Here is a 19,813-nt window from a genome sequence, read left to right as displayed (position 1 = left end):
ATGGTCTGCATAGTTGCTTTAGGACATTACGCCCGGCCCTTCGGGATGGGTGCTTTGAGCCCGAGTATTCCAGAGTGTTTCATAGTGCACATGTCTGTAAATTCTTTGTTTACTATGACATTTGAAAATTGAAATATATGTTCATTTATATGTTTGTCGGTCAAGGAGGAAGGGTCGCATATATTCTTATTCAACGGTTTTTAAGAAGTTAAAATGTAAAGGTCCGGGCGGGCCGGGAGACCCCAAAAAAGTTCGTCAGATACATTACCTTAGCTTACCTACGGTGGCGGTTTCTACCTAAAACTTCCCACTGATGTTTCCACTTTGATTAGAGTGGCAAAACAACCTGCTTGAAAAATCAACAAAATATTTACATTACATTTTCAATTTTCTTTCTTGTTCAACATATCCAAAATAATTCAAACGTGAAACTTTCACCCGCGTCTGAAATGATGCTGATTTGCTATACATAACAATGCGACGCACAGGTAACAGGTCACAAACACGAAGGAAACTCAAAAAGACTGAAAACGGAAGTATGACCAGAAAGTTGGGTACTTTTGTGATTTGTGTTAGTATTTCAAAGCATTACGGAGCTGCCCTTGACTCACAAATAACGCAGGAATAAACGCTTTTACCTGAAAAAAGATAAATCTTTCAGTCTTCTCTAAAAGTTTCAGTGCGGTATTTTTCGAGAACGGGCAAGTTGGCAAGCGCCCTCTCGTGTTAGTCTCTCCTGCTTTATTCGTGCGGCAGCCGGTATGCAAATTAGCAAAAATGGTAAATGTTTACGCTGCAGTCTGAGAAGGGAGAAGGCTTACCTGGATGAACCGTGCAAGAAATCCGCTGGAATCCTATATTTTGGAATAGCATCGAACCCCCAAAAGGCAGGTGGCGGGATAAGTAGCCTTTCAACTATGGCTACTACAAATCAGAAGCTCCCAACTACTGAGAGGATCGTAAAAAGTGAGTATTCCGGAGCGCTTGTCACCTGAATTATAAGTGTGCCACCGCCATGTTTTATAGTCAGTCGTTTGACATATACATGTAATGTCGTAGCGGGTTGCTGATTATGTTTATGTCGCCGGGTAACTGTGTTAATTGTTTGTTACACGCCTTCTTTTGCGTTTCTAGGCATTGACAGGGCCTGTGTGCTTACGCTAATATGTTAACACCCCGTGTGCTGTTCCAGGAATAACGAATGCATTCAAAACATTTTCCCCACGGTAATTTTTTTGTTAGAATAGAAGTTTTGTGTAATGCAGTGGGCTTGGCCCACATCTCTTAAAATACATGTGGTTACCGGACAAGTGAGTTGATTATGTACTGCTGAATACTATAGTGGAATTCAGGACTATCTATGTTCCTCATGTAACAAACAGGGTCTGCTACCCAATGCACTAACAAGATCCTGAACCCCAGTTTTTGTTTGTAGGAATTGCTGTTGTAATTTTCCATGTAATGTTAAAACACATAGGCTGAGCCTTGCTAGTATTCATGCTCATGAGCAAACACACAGTTAAATGTCATTAGCACTTGAGACTAGTCACAATAAGCCTTATTGCAAATACTGCATGAGTGATTTTGCACAATGGTAGAAAGGCATTGTGGGAAGGAAAAAGGAGCAAAGATTGAATCTTTTTCCTTCCCACAATGCCTTTCTACCATTGTGCTAAATCACCCATGCAGTATTTGCGATAAGGTTTATATCCCATGAAGCTTGATAGCGGACGACTGAGCTTAGTCTTCAAACAGAGTGGAATAAAGTCAGAGTGTTTCACATCTGTGTTCTCTGTACTGCTAGTCATTTGGGAGTCATGCAAATCATTTTACCTATATCATCTTCACAGCTCAACTGTATTAAGTGGCGCGTAATTTGAATTGATGCAGATACTTGAAAATACAAAGTATGCAGGATTACCCATGCTTCCATTGGATTTTTGGGAAAAATGCTACCGCTATTCCGATTCATCCCTTCATGTCCATGTTCTTAGACATGTTAAATGGCATTGCTGTTGTAACATGAATTTCGAAACCTAGATAGTGTGCAGAACATTCCAGCATCCATTCTAATTTCACTGGATTTTCCCATGTTGATTAAATTAGTCTCTGGTCTGGTAACACAAGGCCGTACTAATGGTTTCCCTAGTTGCCATGGTGACAAGTTCATACTGACAATGAAGAGCTCAAGCCAGGGGGTGCTGTATAGTTACTGTCTCCTGTGATACCTATTTGAACTGGTTTTGTTTTTCCACTTATGTGGAACTGAATATCACATTATTTTAATGATATATGTATTTTTTTTCTAGTAGCCAGTTAATTAACGTCACAGTTAATATATGTAGCCCAGGGGTTGTGGTTCTCAAGAGAGCAACCAGTGCAGTTATGGACTGTTGTCATACACAACGTGGTGTAGCCCTTGAAACTACGATCTTCTTTGACATCCTAGTGCCTATCAGAAACCGATTGGTTTGGCATTATTGCATATTTATCAGTCAGCCCTCTCTGTCCTTCATATATGTGCAGTTTACAAATTGGGAGGATATCCGGAGATCTTGGAAGACATTGTGTTTATATGTGCAAAAAAAGCCAAGTGGGGATCTGCATCTTTATCAACTACTTGTAATCCCAGAGGGGATTAGGTAACATTGTTAAAGGGATCCCAGAGAGGATTAGGCAACATTGTCCAAGGGATAAACACAAAGACATGAAACCAGAATCTATGGATTGGCGCGCACCTTGACTAAGGCTAGCGGTGATTCAGCCCAAGGTGCCGTGTGTCTATTTTGCATGTACTCTACATGTACATGTATGGGTGGGTTGGTTTTCATACAGCAGAGCACTATCGGTATCTTGCAAGGAGGATGTGATCTACACAATTCTTTCAACTCAAGTGATAGAAAAGGCAAAACTAATCCTATTACGGGTAATGTGTAAACTGACATTTTACATTTTAAGGGAGCACACTGGTTTTGAGTTGTTATGAGCAGGCCTACATCCCGTTAAGGTTGCGTTTTCAGTTACTGTTGGTAAAAAAATTGGATAGGATCAGATATCGGCCAATGTTCCGATTAAAACACCGGATATCGGATCAATTGATCCTTGCTCCTGCTAGGTTGTTGCTTAGCTGTGCTGGTACATAGTGACCTGGGTAGAGCAGGAGGATTACCTTGTTACATCCCTTTTTGTTTGAGTCTAACTCTGTGATTTATTTATCGCTATTGTAGAGGTTCAGAGTGCCTGGATTTGGGAAGGGTTTTAGTACTGCGTTTACATTTGATCATGCAAAGGAGAAACAAGGGGGATCAAGCAAGGGGATCAGATCTGCGCTGTGTTTACATTGGATCCTGATCCCATGTGGCATCGATGAAGCGCTGCATCCTCGGGGCGAAGCTCATGTGAACAGTTCACTGATCATGCACACTGGAGCAAAACGGCAGGCATTATACGCAAAACTTGAATGTGCATTCTCATGTACTTATGCACTGTATATCTCGTCTTATCTCACATAGTTTCAGATGAAACAATGAAATTTGGGGAAATGGAAGGTGTTGGATGAGCGATATGCAGCGGTAATGAAAGTTAGGAAGGTGACATGGAAAAAGTACAAATGGGCGTGCACCAGTTTACCAGCTACTCACAGTAAATTCAGACTAAACAATCTATTATAATATAGACTTTATTTTAGGCCTTTTTGAAAACACTCGCTTTTGATTCAGATGCTAGAATTTTGGCAACATTTGTTTGACCACCTCAAACATATCAGCACCCCAAGAGATACCCTGATGTATATCCTAAGCGTACCTGATTCATGCAAGAGTACTGAAAAATGCTGTTGATAGTGGTACTAGAGCAACTTAGTAGATTTAGACCCGATTTTGAAACTCTGGTGATGGTGCCAGTAGGGTGAAGTTTGTAGGATTGGGTATTGTGAGGTAAGAGTGTTTTTCCAAGGTGTTGAAGTTTGTGTGATTGGGAAAGGTTAGGTCCAGCAACCCTTGGGTGGTTCGGGTTAATGCTTTAGGTACATGTATATTTTCCCATGTGTCCATGAATTTGCCACGTTTTGTCAAACGTCAGTATTCAGTTGGACTATTCACATATATACCGCAGTACTGAGTATGTCTCACCTGGATGCATTCTACATTCTGGGTCAGATTTTCACCATGAATGTTGTCAGATTCTCCAAGGATTTTGCAGGACACCAATTTTGAAATAACTGCTCCAGGCTCAGAGTCAATGAAGCCCCCCTCCCCTTGGAAGCCAGTGTTTAGCCATACATGTCATTGCTGTATCCTATCTATCCTGTGTGAAGGGCCTGCATGGTAGGCAGCGCAAGTTGCCTGAGGACATTTACCAAGTTGAAATGATCTTTAACTTCAAACTGTGGAGCTGCATGTTTATTCCAGGTAGCGTAATGTGCTATTTAGGCCTAGTAATCAAATGAAAGATTTTTTCGGCAAAAAGAGTCATTGTGCTAGAAAACAATGTCCCATTTGGTGACATACGTGTAGCTCTCTCGTCTTTTGTGAAGCGTTTTTAAATGCTTGTTAGCCAAGCTTCACACGCACATAGGGGCCTACCTTTAACCCTAATGCCCAAGGCTCCTTCTCTAGAAAGCATACTGAACCTCACAAAATCCAACAGCTGCATGTACAGTACTTGTCTTTATACTTGTACATGCAGGTCACTGTACCAAACCTGAAAAAATCCAACAGAATGAGCCCGTTGATGTTTGAGTGATATGGTGTGGATGGGTCTATGCAGTATAGGATGAATTGACTTGCCCTGAACAGTACCAAACCTGACAAAATCAAGCATAGTCCAACAATTGGTACAGCAAGCCAGACACTGCACACAATGAACCCTGTGTGTCCCAACTCACACAGAATCCAATACCGTCTCCCCCAGCCTTTCATCCAAGTCTAAAAAAATTCAACAAGTTCATCAAGTATGGTACCAAACTTGCCAAAACCTCACAAAGCCTGCTGTAAAGTATGGCAGGTTGGGGGTAGTTGGGGTTAATAGCAAAAAAAAAAGGATCCTTGTTGAATACAGCAGACGTACATGTAATGAATTCTTGAAAAGCAGTGACTTGATTGATTAGGTAAAATATTGAAGTCATAGGAAGGTGACAAGTGACTACTGTATTCTCTTGCAGTTGGATGACCGAAGTGATAGTACAGGTTGTTGTATTGTTGTGGTTGTATCTAGCCCAGGTGGACTCCCTGACTGTACTACGTTACTGAGGGAGTCCAGGATATAAAGGGTTTATTTATGTTTATAAACCAAAATATACAGTAGAACAAAATATGGACATTTTAGTGGTTACCAATAGTGGGTTAATTGGTCAGTCTGAAGCCCCTGATCCGACAACTGAACTGCATTTTTATATCAGCTCGACGGCAGGCGGGTTAAAGCTGGGTACCAATTACGGCCTCCGTGTAGCAGGTATGCAGTAGACCTTCACTGGAAATTGCGCATGCGTAGTGCTCGGATTCCTGTACATGCGTGCACTTTACAACTCAAGAACAGATGAATTATGTCTACAAAAGTAACGTTGTCTCTCACTTATTTTCCTCGATTTTGCAGTCCGTGGTTCGTTCTGAAATTCCTAAACCCCCAGATGGATAGCTAAGACCACGAAGAACTTAGTTCTTAGAAAAATTAGTTTCATCAACAAGGTAAACCAAGAACAAATTAGAACAAATTTTGTGGTCATTTTGTACACATTTTTATACCCTGGAAGTCAGTCGTAATGAAATGAAGACAATGTCCAACCTGGGATAGGGTTGTGTCCAGATGCAGGTTAGAACAAGTGTGCAGGTTCAGGAAGGAGGAACAGTCCCTTTGCTTTTATAGTGAAGTCACTTGTCTGGAGCCTGTGTTCCTAGATACACATACATGTAGCTTTCAGCTTGTTCCAGTCTAATGTAAAGAGGAGATGGAATTCTGTAGTAATGTTACCTCGTGTCATTCACGAGCCTGATACTCTCGCCTCAATCCAACAAGATGCAGGTGAGTCCCATGCATTGCCATCCATCATCGCCATTTTATAAACGAGATACCCATGTCTTGGGTAATCTTGGAGAAGGCACTTTCCAACATCATCGGGTTCACTTAAAGAACCCCAACAGGAACTTCAAATTAGAGACACATTTTCTTGACTCTGGACCAGACTGGGAATTCTCCTAGCCAAGGCATTTTTGCTGGGAACCCTTGGCAGGACCCTTCCTGAATCCCTGAATTCCTGACCTTGATAATGTTTGTAATGAAAATGAATCATTTGTTGTTTGCAAAGTGGAAAATGTTGGCAGATGTGTGAATAAATTATGAAAGCCATTTGCTCCAATTATTTGTGTGCTATCTACTTAATTTTTGAGAATTCTCTTCACAATCAAGGTCAGGGGAGGAAATTCCAAGTTGCTGGTCCATACTGTATCTTTTAACTTCCTACAGTTATGTAATACAGTATTTCCTCAAGTGTAACACATTGTAATACAAACTTGGACAGAATGGATAATTTGTAGTACACATAAGTTACAAATGAATACATAGCTGTGTGCTTGTATAGCTTGCCCATAAAGAGTCATGGCATGACTAGACAGAAACCTTAACCCTTTTTTGCTGATCCAATAATCAGTTAACATGATTGTGCTGGCGTCTAGTCAAATTATTGTTGAGTAGATCCCTTTTGGTGCAGTTTGGGTTATATTGCTCTTGGTCCAGCTTCATAGACATTTGTTTATTATGATCAGTAAGCTTCCTAGTCCAGAGGACCTACCCAATTGTCTGCATTGTTAAGGGAAAAAAGTCACATTCTCACGAAAAGACTGAAATGAAACTGAAATTTCAGAAGTGGTTGTGAGTGGATGTTTCCCTTCCCTTTAAATATAAGTATGCAAAATGGCTCGAGGGGTAGGGAATGGATAGTAATTTCAGTCTGGTATCTGTATGTCTTAGGAAAAATAAAACATTTTTTTTGTTGATTTATTGAACGCAGGTATTTAATTTTTGTAATACACATGTATGGTATAATCATGCCTAATTGGACAGGATAATGAGAAATGGATGATGTACGTGTGTAGTAACAAATTCACCTTTTATATATGTATAGGCTTTTGTGACTAAATTAATAGCAGTCCACGGTGACATGTTCCTTTATTTTATATATCCATTGTTATTTATGAGACACAGACCCATGTTAAAAGTAAATATATGAGGTAAACAAATCACTTAATGCCATGACAACCAATAAATATCAGTGTAAATAATGTCTGCAGGGAGGAGTGCATTTTCTCACGTAGTCACCACTGGTCACCAACCTGAGAGCTCTATGTCTCTTGCAAGTCTCAAATTTTACACTTTGATCTGTAATTATCTGAGAAAGAAAAATGCATGGGTGTGCCCTGGTTGCTTTTGTGGTGAAGGTGATAATTGGGTAATTTAATGTATCTTATTTAAGTTAACTTGTTATCCTGGTGTTGATAAAGAGATACAACACCTGGTACAGTATTTCAGTCTAATTTCATGAGCAGTGCTTCTTAAAACATTGAGTATTACTGATAAACATTTTGATGTTGCATTTAGTACATTTTGTCATAGTGTTTTTCTTTGAAATTGCAAAGAACTCACATGGTCAGTAATTTGTTGAACAAATACTTAGTTTTAGGGGTTATGACATGAATATTTAATTCCTGTTTTATTCAGAGAATTTTGTGATACGATTCATGTACTTCCCGTTTTTATACAGAACTATGTCTGATGTACTGTATATTGGTTCTGTAAATGTGTTTCCAGGTTTTCCAAATTATACAAGAGTGCTTCTTATGTGAATTATCAAAAAACGAGTTTTCCCGGAGGTTTTTATTTTCAAACCATTCTCAGGTGATACCTTTGAGCCAAGCATGTCATGCTTGCTGATGGGTTCAAATTAAGTTCACATTATAAAAAAGAATGGTTTTGTCGAGCATGTAGGGCCTATATTTTTCTTTACATAAGCATTCTTATAAATTCTTGGAGATGTAGTTTTGGCCTGTTGATGAAATGTCAAATTCTGTTTCAGTTGATTAGACCAAGACGTGCTTATTGATTGCTTTGTACATATTGGTATATACAAAAGGTGACATCTGGCATGGAATAATGTATAGAGATGCTGGTACTGGTACGGCTCACTGTGTTGATTACTTTGGTATCATGTTGGGCTCTCCCTGTCTAGTTCCCACGGATATAAAAGCATCACACCAACCGACATGTTCCAAATGGTATCCTGGTCATGAAACATCAGATAAATCAATCTGTGACACCTCTGTGTACTGAGGTACTGCAGTCCTGTGCAGTGCATACATGCATGTCCATGTAGATTGTACAGCACTGCCCTGCATGTACATACACATGTGGGTAATCCCTATGCACTGCGCATTGCATTCTCAGATTACCCTCCCAGTTTCATTTCATCTTGCATTTGATGATGATGGTACAGTATTGACCTCTTCACACCATCTGTGCCAGTGCAACTGGGCTGAGGGCTTTGCCATCCATGCATAATCCCCTCTCCATTGGAAGGTGTGTTCTGGTGCTGACCCCTTTATTTTTTGCATTTTTCCAATATCAATACCTATTTCTCACAGCCAGATCACATGAATGACATACCGCACAACCTCTTGCCAAGCTTGGTCCTTGTAGCTACAGCAACAAAACAATTTGTTGATAATGGTAGACCTTTAACCTCCATCTATTGCCCATAGTACAAGCTTTGTCACCAGTAGTTGACATGTAGAAGCATCACAATTGGTTGGGGAGTATTTGTAATCTATATTGACGCAGTATATAATGTCTAGATAATACAGTGTACACGACAATGAACCCAACTTGACCCTTTGTGGGTTTCCCAGCTTAATGTCCATATCCCATCTTATGTCAATAGCTGTGAATATTATTGAAGGATGCCCTTGTGCCATTGGCAACGCTGCTATTTTGTCTGGTGATGAGATTCCATACTCCTGTCTTTGTGTACTGTGCAGTTCTCGACATATGCAATCAAGGCAGACATGTGTCAGTTACATTCATGCATAATGTATGAGTTTCCCAGTATCAGATCCTACACATATTTGTATTTTATTTTATAACCAGGCCCATTTCTCTGTATGATTATGGAGAGCTTGTAGTCTGGGAATGCTTGTCCTTAGCAGTAGACCAGAATGGCTTCCTGTGTGTGTGGGTTTATGAATATATTTAAGGGATGCTCTTCAGCTGCCCTGCTGTATACGTGAAACTTTTTTAGAATGAGCTCACAACCCTGAGTGGTATTTTGAATGAGAAACGTAGTACACTGCAGCTATGTGGCTGTTTGAATGCACAACGTAGTACACTGCAGCTGTGTGGCAGTTTGAATGCACAACGTAGTACACTGCAGCTGCCTGGCATTTTGAATGCACAAGCAACGTAGTACACTGCAGTTGCCTGGCATTTTGAATGCACAAGCAATGTAGTACACTGCAGCTGCCTGGCATTTTGAATGTGCAACGTAGTACACTGCAGCTGCCTGGCATTTTGAATGTGCAACGTAGTACACTGCAGCTGCCTGGCATTTTGAATGTGCAACGTAGTACACTGCAGCTGCCTGATATTTTGAATGTGAAAAGTACATGTAGTTGAATGCATGCACAAGTTGTACACTGCAGATGCATGCAGGCAATTTTTGTCTGTCTTGAAAGAAAAAAAATGAGTATAACATGTACACGTACCTTCTCCTTTCTCAGGCCTGAGAAGTCTTTTATTTTACTTTCCGTACCTGCTTTGCTATATTAAAAGCACTAAAAGAAATACACAAAATCTTGCGTACATGTAGGTTGGGACTTCCTTTTTTTCTCTGACTTCCTTCGTCAGGTTGTTGATACTGTATTTAATTGATAGAGTCAAAATTGATATACACACAGGCCTACACATCAAATCATAAATGCATGCCTGGAATAGAAGAAAATATGTTCATCACCACAGACAAATGTAAGGTTGAGATTGAAACTGGCTTTGTTTTACCTGTATATTCTGCAGTTCTGAATACTGCTTCACAGTGAGTTCATTAGGTGAAGTCTTGTTTAATGTGATGGCGGCTTCATCATAAGAAACAAGGTTAATATATTCACAAGGCACTTGTAGACCAGGAAACCTACTGTTTCTCTGTCCACGTTCCTTAATGAGCAATAAGCTCATAGTTTCCATGCTGTTTCTGCTTCAAGACACCAAAGTTATTGGCTTTACTTGATTTGTTAGAGTGCAGTGGTGTTCAAGTTAATAAGCCTGACCGTTGATCAGCTGGGCTCATTGTTGGACTTGAAATTAAGGATGAGGCACAGGCACTTGTGCAAGGAGTCAAATTGCCATGCAGACTGGCTGCGTGTTCATTGGATAAATTGATCAAAGTGGACATCACACCCAAGTGTACTTTTGCAGTGGATAGTTGTGTCATTTTAATAGTTTATTTTTATAGAGTCATTTCTCATTGTTTGTTTCTTTTGATGAAACAAGGATTCCACAAAAGTACACATGATACTGTAACTCACCAGAAAACAGTGAAGAAACTTATAATGTAAGAGTTTGGATGTACATGTACATTGTAAACCCTGACTTAATATTCTGGGGTGAACAGAATTTGAAAACGTGAAGACAAGATGTGCATACACTGAACATGTGGACTAATAGATACATGTATACCTGTAATGACAAGTGCTTCCTAATTATACCAATTTTGCAGTTATTCCGTCTGGTTGTCAAGTGTGATATGTTAGGTACCCCTACCATGCATATCTTGACCTAAAGCACAGGTTGTTTCTCTTTCATTAAGTCTTATTTTAAGTAGTTGCAGGCATCCTGTAAGGATGATACACTCCGTGATTGACACTTCAGTAGATTACACTGGCATCATTATTCACATTTTTTTCGGCCCTCACGTGCAATGGCAAGGCACCTCTTTTCAAAGTACAATATATTGTCTGGGATGATAATGCCATTTGCTGTTGATCAGGAGGCTGAGGCCCTCTCCTGAGATGGCCAAGATTGCTATGTGGAAAATGATGTGTGGGTCCATCTATCCGCTCTGCTGTTGGAATCAGATTGAAGTAATGAAAGTTGTAATTTGTTTGACATTGGTGTAGGTGTAAGACCCATGCCACATGTAGATTTTTAGAACATTGTTGACAAAATTGTCCAAGATCTTCAACATTTTGTATAATTTGATTTCAAACCTCAAAACCCCCATAAATGAATAAAACAGCTGTGATTTGATTGATCTGCTGTTGAAAACTTACTTAGTGTAGTTTAAATGTGTTTTAAATTGACAAGAATTGGTACATATACATGTGCGGTAGAAATATGAATACAAGAATATCGTTAACCTACATGCACATGTATTCCTATGATGCACATGGGCATTAAAATATGCAGAAAGATCAAGCATTTGGAGTTTTGAGTTGCCTTAAGAGCAGGATTTGGATCAAGTCGAGCATGCTTTGAGGGTATTTTAAAAATTAATACAGGCATGCCATACTGGCACATATCCTTAGTGCAAATGTCACCAAGGGACATCTTTGCTCACCGATGAATTTGGATGTAGAGTGCAAAAGGTGGTTCATTTCCTGATGGCCTTGTGGTGGTCAGAGTGAGTGATATAACTGATGTTTTTTCTTTATGGTTTGATTTGCTGCTGATATTGAGCACAGGGAATTTGTAACCAGACTTGAATGAGATTTTTACAGTGAATGAAAGCGTAAGTTTCAGGTTTTGAACCTGTTGACAAATTGGTGTTTAAAAATGATAGTCATTAGTCACATAATTAAGAAGTGCACGTACATGTGTACTCTGTATTTTGAAACAACCAAGAACATGCACATTTACCTTCATTTACTGTCTGACAAGACTACTTCAATGGCTCCACAGTCACATATTCATTCTTAAATATACTGCACGAATGTATCTTGGTACATGTAAATCACCACATCCTTTTAGTGAAAGTACATATAGAATTTAATGTGTCATGTTACATTTATCTGTAGGGCCTATAAGAGTATTTTACTGTATTGTAACAGCTTCTGATGCCGACTCCTGGATTAGTTTACAGTTCAATATTTGATAGAAACAGAAAAGGAAGAGGTAAAAGAATAAAGTGCATGAGATCAATTTGTTTTTAGATATAACTTATGACATAAGAGGGAAGTGTGTGTGTTGAACTCTGTGAACCAACATGCAGGGTGTATCATTTGAAAGGATCTTGATTGACTTCTGTGTTTTATCCGGTATTATTTCTGGGTTTTTGTTTTGTAAACGGATGCCTAAACCATTCAGTTATGTGTGACACAGTCTTCACAAGAGACTTGCATGCATGTAGTCCTCTCAACACACTAGATTTCCATTGCCCATTGTGTCCAATACTGTGACACACTCCCAGCCTCTTTCAGTTCTTTCAATGTCATCCTGCTATTGCGTCTGTTTCACCTTCCAATTATTCCCTACCATCATTCCACATCCTGTGTGCAGAAACGGTCCTTACCACTCATCTATTGTTTGCCACTGGCAAGCTCTGATATTGCGTGTTGTTGCTTTTCATCTCCTTGGTTTTTTGGTGCAGTGCCTATAATCAGTTGCCAGCAGTGAGCGAGATATCCTGTGACTGCTGATTCATCCTCTTTGGCACAACTATGTCGATACCAGTTGGCTACCAGCTACTGACCTTGGGTGTAATATTCCTATATTTCTAGGGCGGCAGGGATGGTGGTGACTACTAAATCGATAATGCCAAGAGTGACCAATTGCCTTCATCTTTTGAGGGTTTATTTAGGTCTGTCGGCATGGAGAGAGTTGTAAGAATAAAGGGGAGTCAGGTCTAGTGTAACTAGACACATACATTATGATGTTGGAGTCATTTAATAACCTGGCCTGCAGAATCTAGGAGACAGTTACTCCTAATCCTGATGTTATTTTTGGTATGCAGTGTTAAACATGTTGTCACTCATGCTTGGCACATTTTATGACCCGTCTACAGGGGCTTAGACTTCTTTTGTGTTACACTCTTTTTTTCATTTGGTTTTTTTTTTAAATTTCATTTACCATTTTGCTCAAAGCTCAGCAAAGGAATGGCAAAGGACATCATTTCCTCATGTTCTGTAACAAAAATTAAAACATAATTTTGACCTAAAAATTACCAATTTTGATAGATTGAAGCCATTTTATTGGAAATGTCACATGTAAATGTTATAAAATTCCTGTTGACCAGATGCCCACTGCCCATGATGACAATATCACCTTTAAACAAAACTATGTTGAAAATGTACCTGTACATTTTTCAATCACATGGCAGAGATATATACCTGTAGTCAACAACTCCACATAAAATTTAATTTGGTTTTACGGTCACAGTCCTAGAATGCTGAAACCTTAAATAAATAGTCTCAGGTGTTTGGAGAAACAACACTTAATTTTGTTAGGGATTTTTCCCCCTCTGCCAGCCCTGGCATGACTGCACAGCTCTCTGCAAGGGCGACTGTGATGCGTGTGTCTCTCTCTCTGTGACTGGGTTGGTACTGAGTCTAACATCATTATCATGACTGTGACTGAGGGCCTTGATGGGGCTTTGAGAAATGCAAGCCTAATATTTTAAAGGGCCTCATCTGTTATTACATGTAGCAAGAATTTTCTTGAGTTTTTTCTTCTGTAGTATTAACAGTTCAAAATATCACTCTTGCTTGAGAAATCAAAATTTATGGTTGCTGCTGCAGTCAGAGAAAGTGTTTTTGATTGTATGGTTTGCATGTCTTTAATTGTAAGAGTTGGTTTGAATAAGTGAAGAACCAATTTGTTTACTTTGTCCATTTCCTGCCCTTATGGACGTGGGCAAAATCATTTGCAGGAAGTTGCAGAAACAAGCACATGAAAGGCTGAATGTTTGTTTGGAATGAGAGGTTGAATTTGAGCTTACGATAGCATGCACTTTTGGAGACAGACTCCATTCCTGGTTCCATTGATGTTAATAAGGTCAGGTTTCACCACCATTGCCAGTCTCAGCAGGTGTGACCTTTGGATGCACTCTGGGAGGCTAAAGGTCAAGCTTAGGTAGTGCATGGTTGGTGGTGCACCATTGCATGCACTAGGAGGTTTGGTTAGGTGTCCCTGCATGTGTGTGGCTATGTCCTGTTTGATTGAGGATGCTTATTGCTAGTTGATGCGGTCTGGTGCCTTGGCTCCATGGAGCAATCAGTGGCTAGGAATGTGAAGATTAACGTACTGACAGGGCTTGTTCTGTAGGTCTATATGTACACGTACATGGGTCTGTACATATGAAGGGGTAGTGCTGTGTATTTAAGTGACTAGTGTTTACTGTGGGGTGGTGAAGTAAACAAAACACTGACCAGCAAGCCAGCTTCCTTGCTGTGTTATCTTTGTTGATGCCGAGTTTTTTTAAAATCTTCTGAAGTTCCTGTGATGTGCAATAAATGCAAATAAGATTGAAAGACCTGAAGAATATTTTGCGTATTTGGTTTGACTATTTCCAGTACCCTTAGGCAGTTACAGCCTTTTATGATAGCCTTTTGCGAGTTAAGTTTGACCCAAATCTGGTACACTGAGTTCTTTAAATTCACGTGAACATAACTTGAATTCTCCATACTTAAACCAGTGTTGCTATACTTCACGATTCGGGGCAAGCTTTTGCTTAGTTACATAAGAGATGCCTTGCAACAATACACTCTTCTCAATGAAGAATGGCACAAAGGAACCAGTCCATTCCAGAGATGGTGGTCGCTATACGAAAGCTTGCCCCAAATCATGAGGTATAGCAACAGTGTCTTTAGTCTGGGGAATTCAAATTATGTTTATGTGCAATCAGATAACTCAGTGTACCAGATTTTATTCCAATTTAACTTGCCAATGGCTTATTGTGGCAGGGTTGTGGGAAGAAAACTGAACATGTGAGAAGTCTGCTGGATTCAGTTTGGTTAAGATGTTGGCATTTCAACCAACATGTATGCCAATATGCAATGGCAAGTTTGGTAGAGGCTAGCACTTCAACGGAAAATATGTGAAAACAATGACGTATTTTGCAAACTTATGTCAAAATGAGGGTTGAATGACCACATACAGTGTACCAGATGAATAACTTAAAGCCTGGTTTCCAGATGGTTTTTAGTAACTGAGACGGTCTACAAGACGTGAAGATGCAGACACGAACGGAAGAGATGGTGCATGACATAATTCCACCCAAAAATTGAAACAAAATGGCATTGAAAACCCAGTGATTTTGGCAGAAAATACCCTTTTAGAATGGCTATACCATGTCTTGATGCAAAACCTGTGTACCAGTTTCATGCATTTCATTGATGGTCAGCTATTTAATTGATCATTGATCATTTAATCATTAAGGAGAAAATTCGTGGAACTAAGTGAGAGAGACATTGTTGCATGTCAGTCATGCCAGCATGAGTGTTTGTATGGGGATACCATGGCTACTCGACGCAGACAGACAGCAAAGGTGAACCTAGCTTAACTTTGCCGATCATTACCAGGCTGATTTGCATTTGTCTGCATTGTCGGCGACACCTCCATTTGGCAGTTTGCGTCTTGATTGTGTTGCCCTCTGCATTTCTTGCGCCGATATGGAACCAGGCTCAACATACAGCCATGGCTTATGTGCCTTTTCAAAGCTTATCAGCAGGGAGTTTGGAAGAGTGAAAATGGCGATTCTGAGATCTGAGCTCTCGTGATGCATAGAGTGTTAGTTCTTTAATCTCTGAGGAATCACATCATTCATTGCATGGATCCAGAAACTTGGTGAAAAGCAGAGTTTTGTGCAAGTCACTGAGATTTTGAGCCCAGCTGAGTCACCATAATGCATTTGTTGTGGTGAAGTCTGTCAGTGTCATCCTAAAAACCTGTGAAGCAATTATCGGTCAACACCTGCTGTTACAGTCTGATAAGCAAATATGTGTGTGCACAAGGGAATGTGGATGCATAAGGCGCATGACTGGCTGTATAAGAAATGAAGTTAATTATGATGGAGCGACATGAATATCACAGTTCCAGCAATGTTCTCCTATGTCTTGTTACCATTCTTTGTATGCCCATCACCCACTCTTGAAGCTCTGGGGTGTGAACAGGCCATAAATATTTCAGGCAGGGGCAGCATGTTGAGTTTCTTCCCATAATTTCAGCAGTTGCTGATTGCCAAGTTATGCAGTGACATCTTAAAAGTTGTAAATGTCTCGCCATTTATTGTAACATGGCCTTTAGAATTTCATTGATGAGTGGCCTTTGTCCTTCAGTTAGACGACAGCACTTGTACAAGTAGATTGCAGAAGTTTGGTCTCAGTGTCTGCAGATAATTAAATATACCACTAGAAGGCTGCAGTGCTTGTTCCAGGTTCATGTACTGGCCATGAAGTACAATTTACAAGTAGGTCTACATGTACACTGTCCCTGCTGTTCACTGTTAGTTGCCAGTATGCTTCCATTGCCTCCTGCTTACTAGACAACATGGCCCAGCTTTTCACACTACAAGAAAAATTACCTGCTCAAGAAAAGAGGAATTTTTAATTTTTTACCGTCTTTCCAACCAGAAAAGACTGAAGCTATTTATCTGGGGGATTGAGCCTAAGCTAAGACGTAAACAGTGTCCTGAGCATGAAAGAACATAGCGCCGCTGGCAAGATGGGAACTAAAGCAGACAGGGTCTGAAATTCCTTGACATTTAGAGTCGACCTGTTTCTGTATTCTGTAGGATTGCAGTAGAATGAATTAGTGTCTTAAAGAGGCATTGACTGAGTGACAGGTTTAGGATGGTGATGGTGGAAGGGAGATGGTACATTTCCAAAGTTCATAATGAGTTACCATTACAGTACTAATCACTGATTACTATTACAGTACTAGTCACTGATACAAGTTTCAGTTGATTTACTGTTACAGTACTAGTCACTGATACAAGATGGAGTTGATTTACTGTTACAGTACTAGTCGCTGATACAAGATGGAGTTGATTTACTGTTACAGTACTAGTCACTGATACAAGATGGAGTTGATTTACTGTTACAGTACTAGTCACTGATACAAGATGGAGTTGATTTACTGTTACAGTACTAGTCGCTGATACAAGTTTCAGTTGATTTACTGTTACAGCACTAGTCACTGATACAAGATGGAGTTGATTTACTGTTACAGTACTAGTCACTGATACAAGATGGAGTTGATTTACTGTTACAGTACTAGTCACTGATACAAGATGGAGTTGATTTACTGTTACAGTACTAGTCACTGATACAAGATGGAGTTGATTTACTGTTACAGTACTAGTCGCTGATACAAGATGGAGTTGATTTACTGTTACAGTACTAGTCGCTGATACAAGATGGAGTTGATTTACTGTTACAGTACTAGTCACTGATACAAGATGGAGTTGATTTACTGTTACAGTACTAGTCACTGATACAAGATGGAGTTGATTTACTGTTACAGTACTAGTCGCTGATACAAGTTTCAGTTGATTTACTGTTACAGTACTAGTCACTGATACAAGATGGAGTTGATTTACTGTTACAGTACTAGTCGCTGATACAAGTTTCAGTTGATTTACTGTTACAGTACTAGTCACTGATACAAGATGGAGTTGATTTACTGTTACAGTACTAGTCTTTAGGAAAGAAAAATGGCAGTCATTCATTTCAGTTCACAAATCTCTATATGAGCTTAGGTTTGTTTTGGTCTTTATTATTCCAAATGTTTGCATTTGTGCTCACTTTTTTAGTCACAGGTGTTGAGTTCTTAACTGTAACATCCCTGAATACTACAAAGTACTACTGAGTAGTAAAATGTACATGTACATAAAGTATATTCAGTGCTGTCGCTTGTAAGAGGATATGACCTTACTGTTCTTTGAAGTCATAAAATACAAGAGATAAGACAATGTACCATACATGCTCTGGCACTGTGAATGCACGACTTTTTGGTCCTCTGTACGAGTAACAATGAAGGGTGCCCTAGCCAGAAGTAGTAATCTGTTGGTCCTTCAGGCTCAGAGTACTATGTAGTATTTTGCAGTACTAAGTACTGTAAGCCAAATGATATGCACGACTGTTAAGGTTAAGGTGTGAACTTTCTTGGGTAAAACTAACAGTGGAAGAATTATAGAACTAAAATAGATTCCCTGGAAAATTGTTGACCCTATCGGCCCTAGATGAAGTGCACCCCCAATCGGCAAAAGAAGGACAGGTGGTTACCAGCGGGTTATTGCGTGCGTTTTTTGTGTATGTAGAGACCATACAAGCTGGAATAGATAGTTATGTGTACTCGGCCGGCTCCGCGTCAAGCGCGCATATACTTGCGCACCTCGTGGCACCCTACAAAGTATGCGGTGAGTTCCAAAAACAAACGCCCTCATTTCTTCTGCTGGGAGCGGATTAGTTTTTGAATGAAAGTGGTTGCAGAATGTTTTGTGGAGCTGATTAACTGCACTGCAGAACTGCACTGGGCGATATAAATTCTACGAATGCACAGTAAAATGCCTCTTAGTTGGGAGTACATACTACCACTTCAAACACTTTGAAACACCATGGTATTCTGGTGTCATTGTCAGGCATGTGAAAGAGAACAAATATGAAGTGTGTGTGACTTTATGGCAAGAATTGGTCAACATATCAGGTATAGGAGTGCCCCTTTAAGCAGACTGCGCTTTTTGACAACTAGTGACTTGTGCTTGGGAGGGAACCCATGAGCATTACAACACAACTGGCCATGGAGCCTCTGGCTATTTTGAAACGAAGGCTCATTTCATTAGCCACCAACCACACTGTGAAATTAGTGCAGTGTTGTCCAACACTGTGGTAGATTTCACCTGTGTTTTTCAGAGATGCATCTCTCATTTGAATTTACATAGGCTATACATGTCTCTACATGATCCAGGCCTTCTTATTTTGATTGAATTACTCAGAAAGCATTAAAGAATTTTTATTTTACCTCGATCACTGTGAGAATTGAATAACAAAATCAATTTTTTCTTTCAGATTACCTGGACATTGAATTATAAGCTTGATGTTTCTATATTTGGTACATGTTGATATAAGGAGAAAATCTGCATGTGTATATTTGCACATTTTGTAGATATATGCAGCCTACGTGTACCTGTGTGTACATTGTACATTTGTGTGAGTGTTCAGTAATGACCCCATTGGATGGTACATTTTCTGTTAGTACAGAAGTGAGACATCTAAATTCAGCAGTTTTTACAATACTGTGTAAATTATGAACTGCCATGAATTATTCAGTTCTTTGCCTTCATCCTTATATGTACATTTGCATTCTGTGATCACATGGACTGGGTTGATTTTGGCCAGTATTGTGGGAGTGTGGGTCTGTACAGTGTGGACGGTGTGGACAGCTTGTGTGTAAGGCCTGCCTGTGACATTTACATGTAGTCTGGCCATCAGAGAAAATAAACCTGTTTCTCCTTGGATCTTTAAATCGTGTTGCCAAGTGGGAGATAATACAGAAAAAGTACATCAGAAAAACCCACAGAGAATGGGAATTACTGGAGTACCGGGGGGGGGGGTATGTACATCTACAACCCATGCATTTGCTTTAGTCAATTACCAGTACTAGAAATGCTTTTTGGTTTACTTGAATTAAAAACTGCTGCTGTTTTGATGTAAGGTACATTTTGTGTCAATTGTGCATGGCAATTTGGTATGCCTAATGGGTTTTTAGGTTGCATCATTTTTGTGTCTTTGAAACAAAGTGTTCATCAGTTGCACTGTTTATTTTGTTTTGCTAGAATTTTATA

At 39.7% G+C, this 19,813-nt stretch overlaps 1 protein-coding gene across 5 annotated transcripts in view; it reads left to right on the top strand.

Moving 5' to 3' along the window:
* Positions 1-761: 761 nt before the first annotated feature.
* The window catches only part of LOC110980404 (protein phosphatase 3 catalytic subunit alpha-like), a 75,775-nt gene continuing 56,723 nt past the window's right edge, over positions 762-19,813 (top strand). For 3 of the 5 annotated variants that reach the window (XM_022237044.2, XM_022237043.2, XM_022237041.2), the window contains exon 1: positions 779-966. In XM_022237044.2, the coding sequence (XP_022092736.1) occupies positions 918-966 (49 nt within the window). In that variant the 5' untranslated portion in view covers positions 779-917. Of the gene's footprint in view, positions 967-19,813 lie in introns of all 5 variants that reach the window. The other 2 variants (XR_015423339.1, XM_022237042.2) reach the window with 1 other exon arrangement.

This window comes from Acanthaster planci, linkage group LG19 (assembly GCF_054643075.1).
Source record: "Acanthaster planci isolate LZ-2023a linkage group LG19, COTS_SCS, whole genome shotgun sequence".
Classification (NCBI taxonomy): domain Eukaryota; kingdom Metazoa; phylum Echinodermata; class Asteroidea; order Valvatida; family Acanthasteridae; genus Acanthaster; species Acanthaster planci.
Note: the sequence above shows the minus strand (reverse complement) of the source record. Positions and strands in the feature narration are given on the sequence as shown.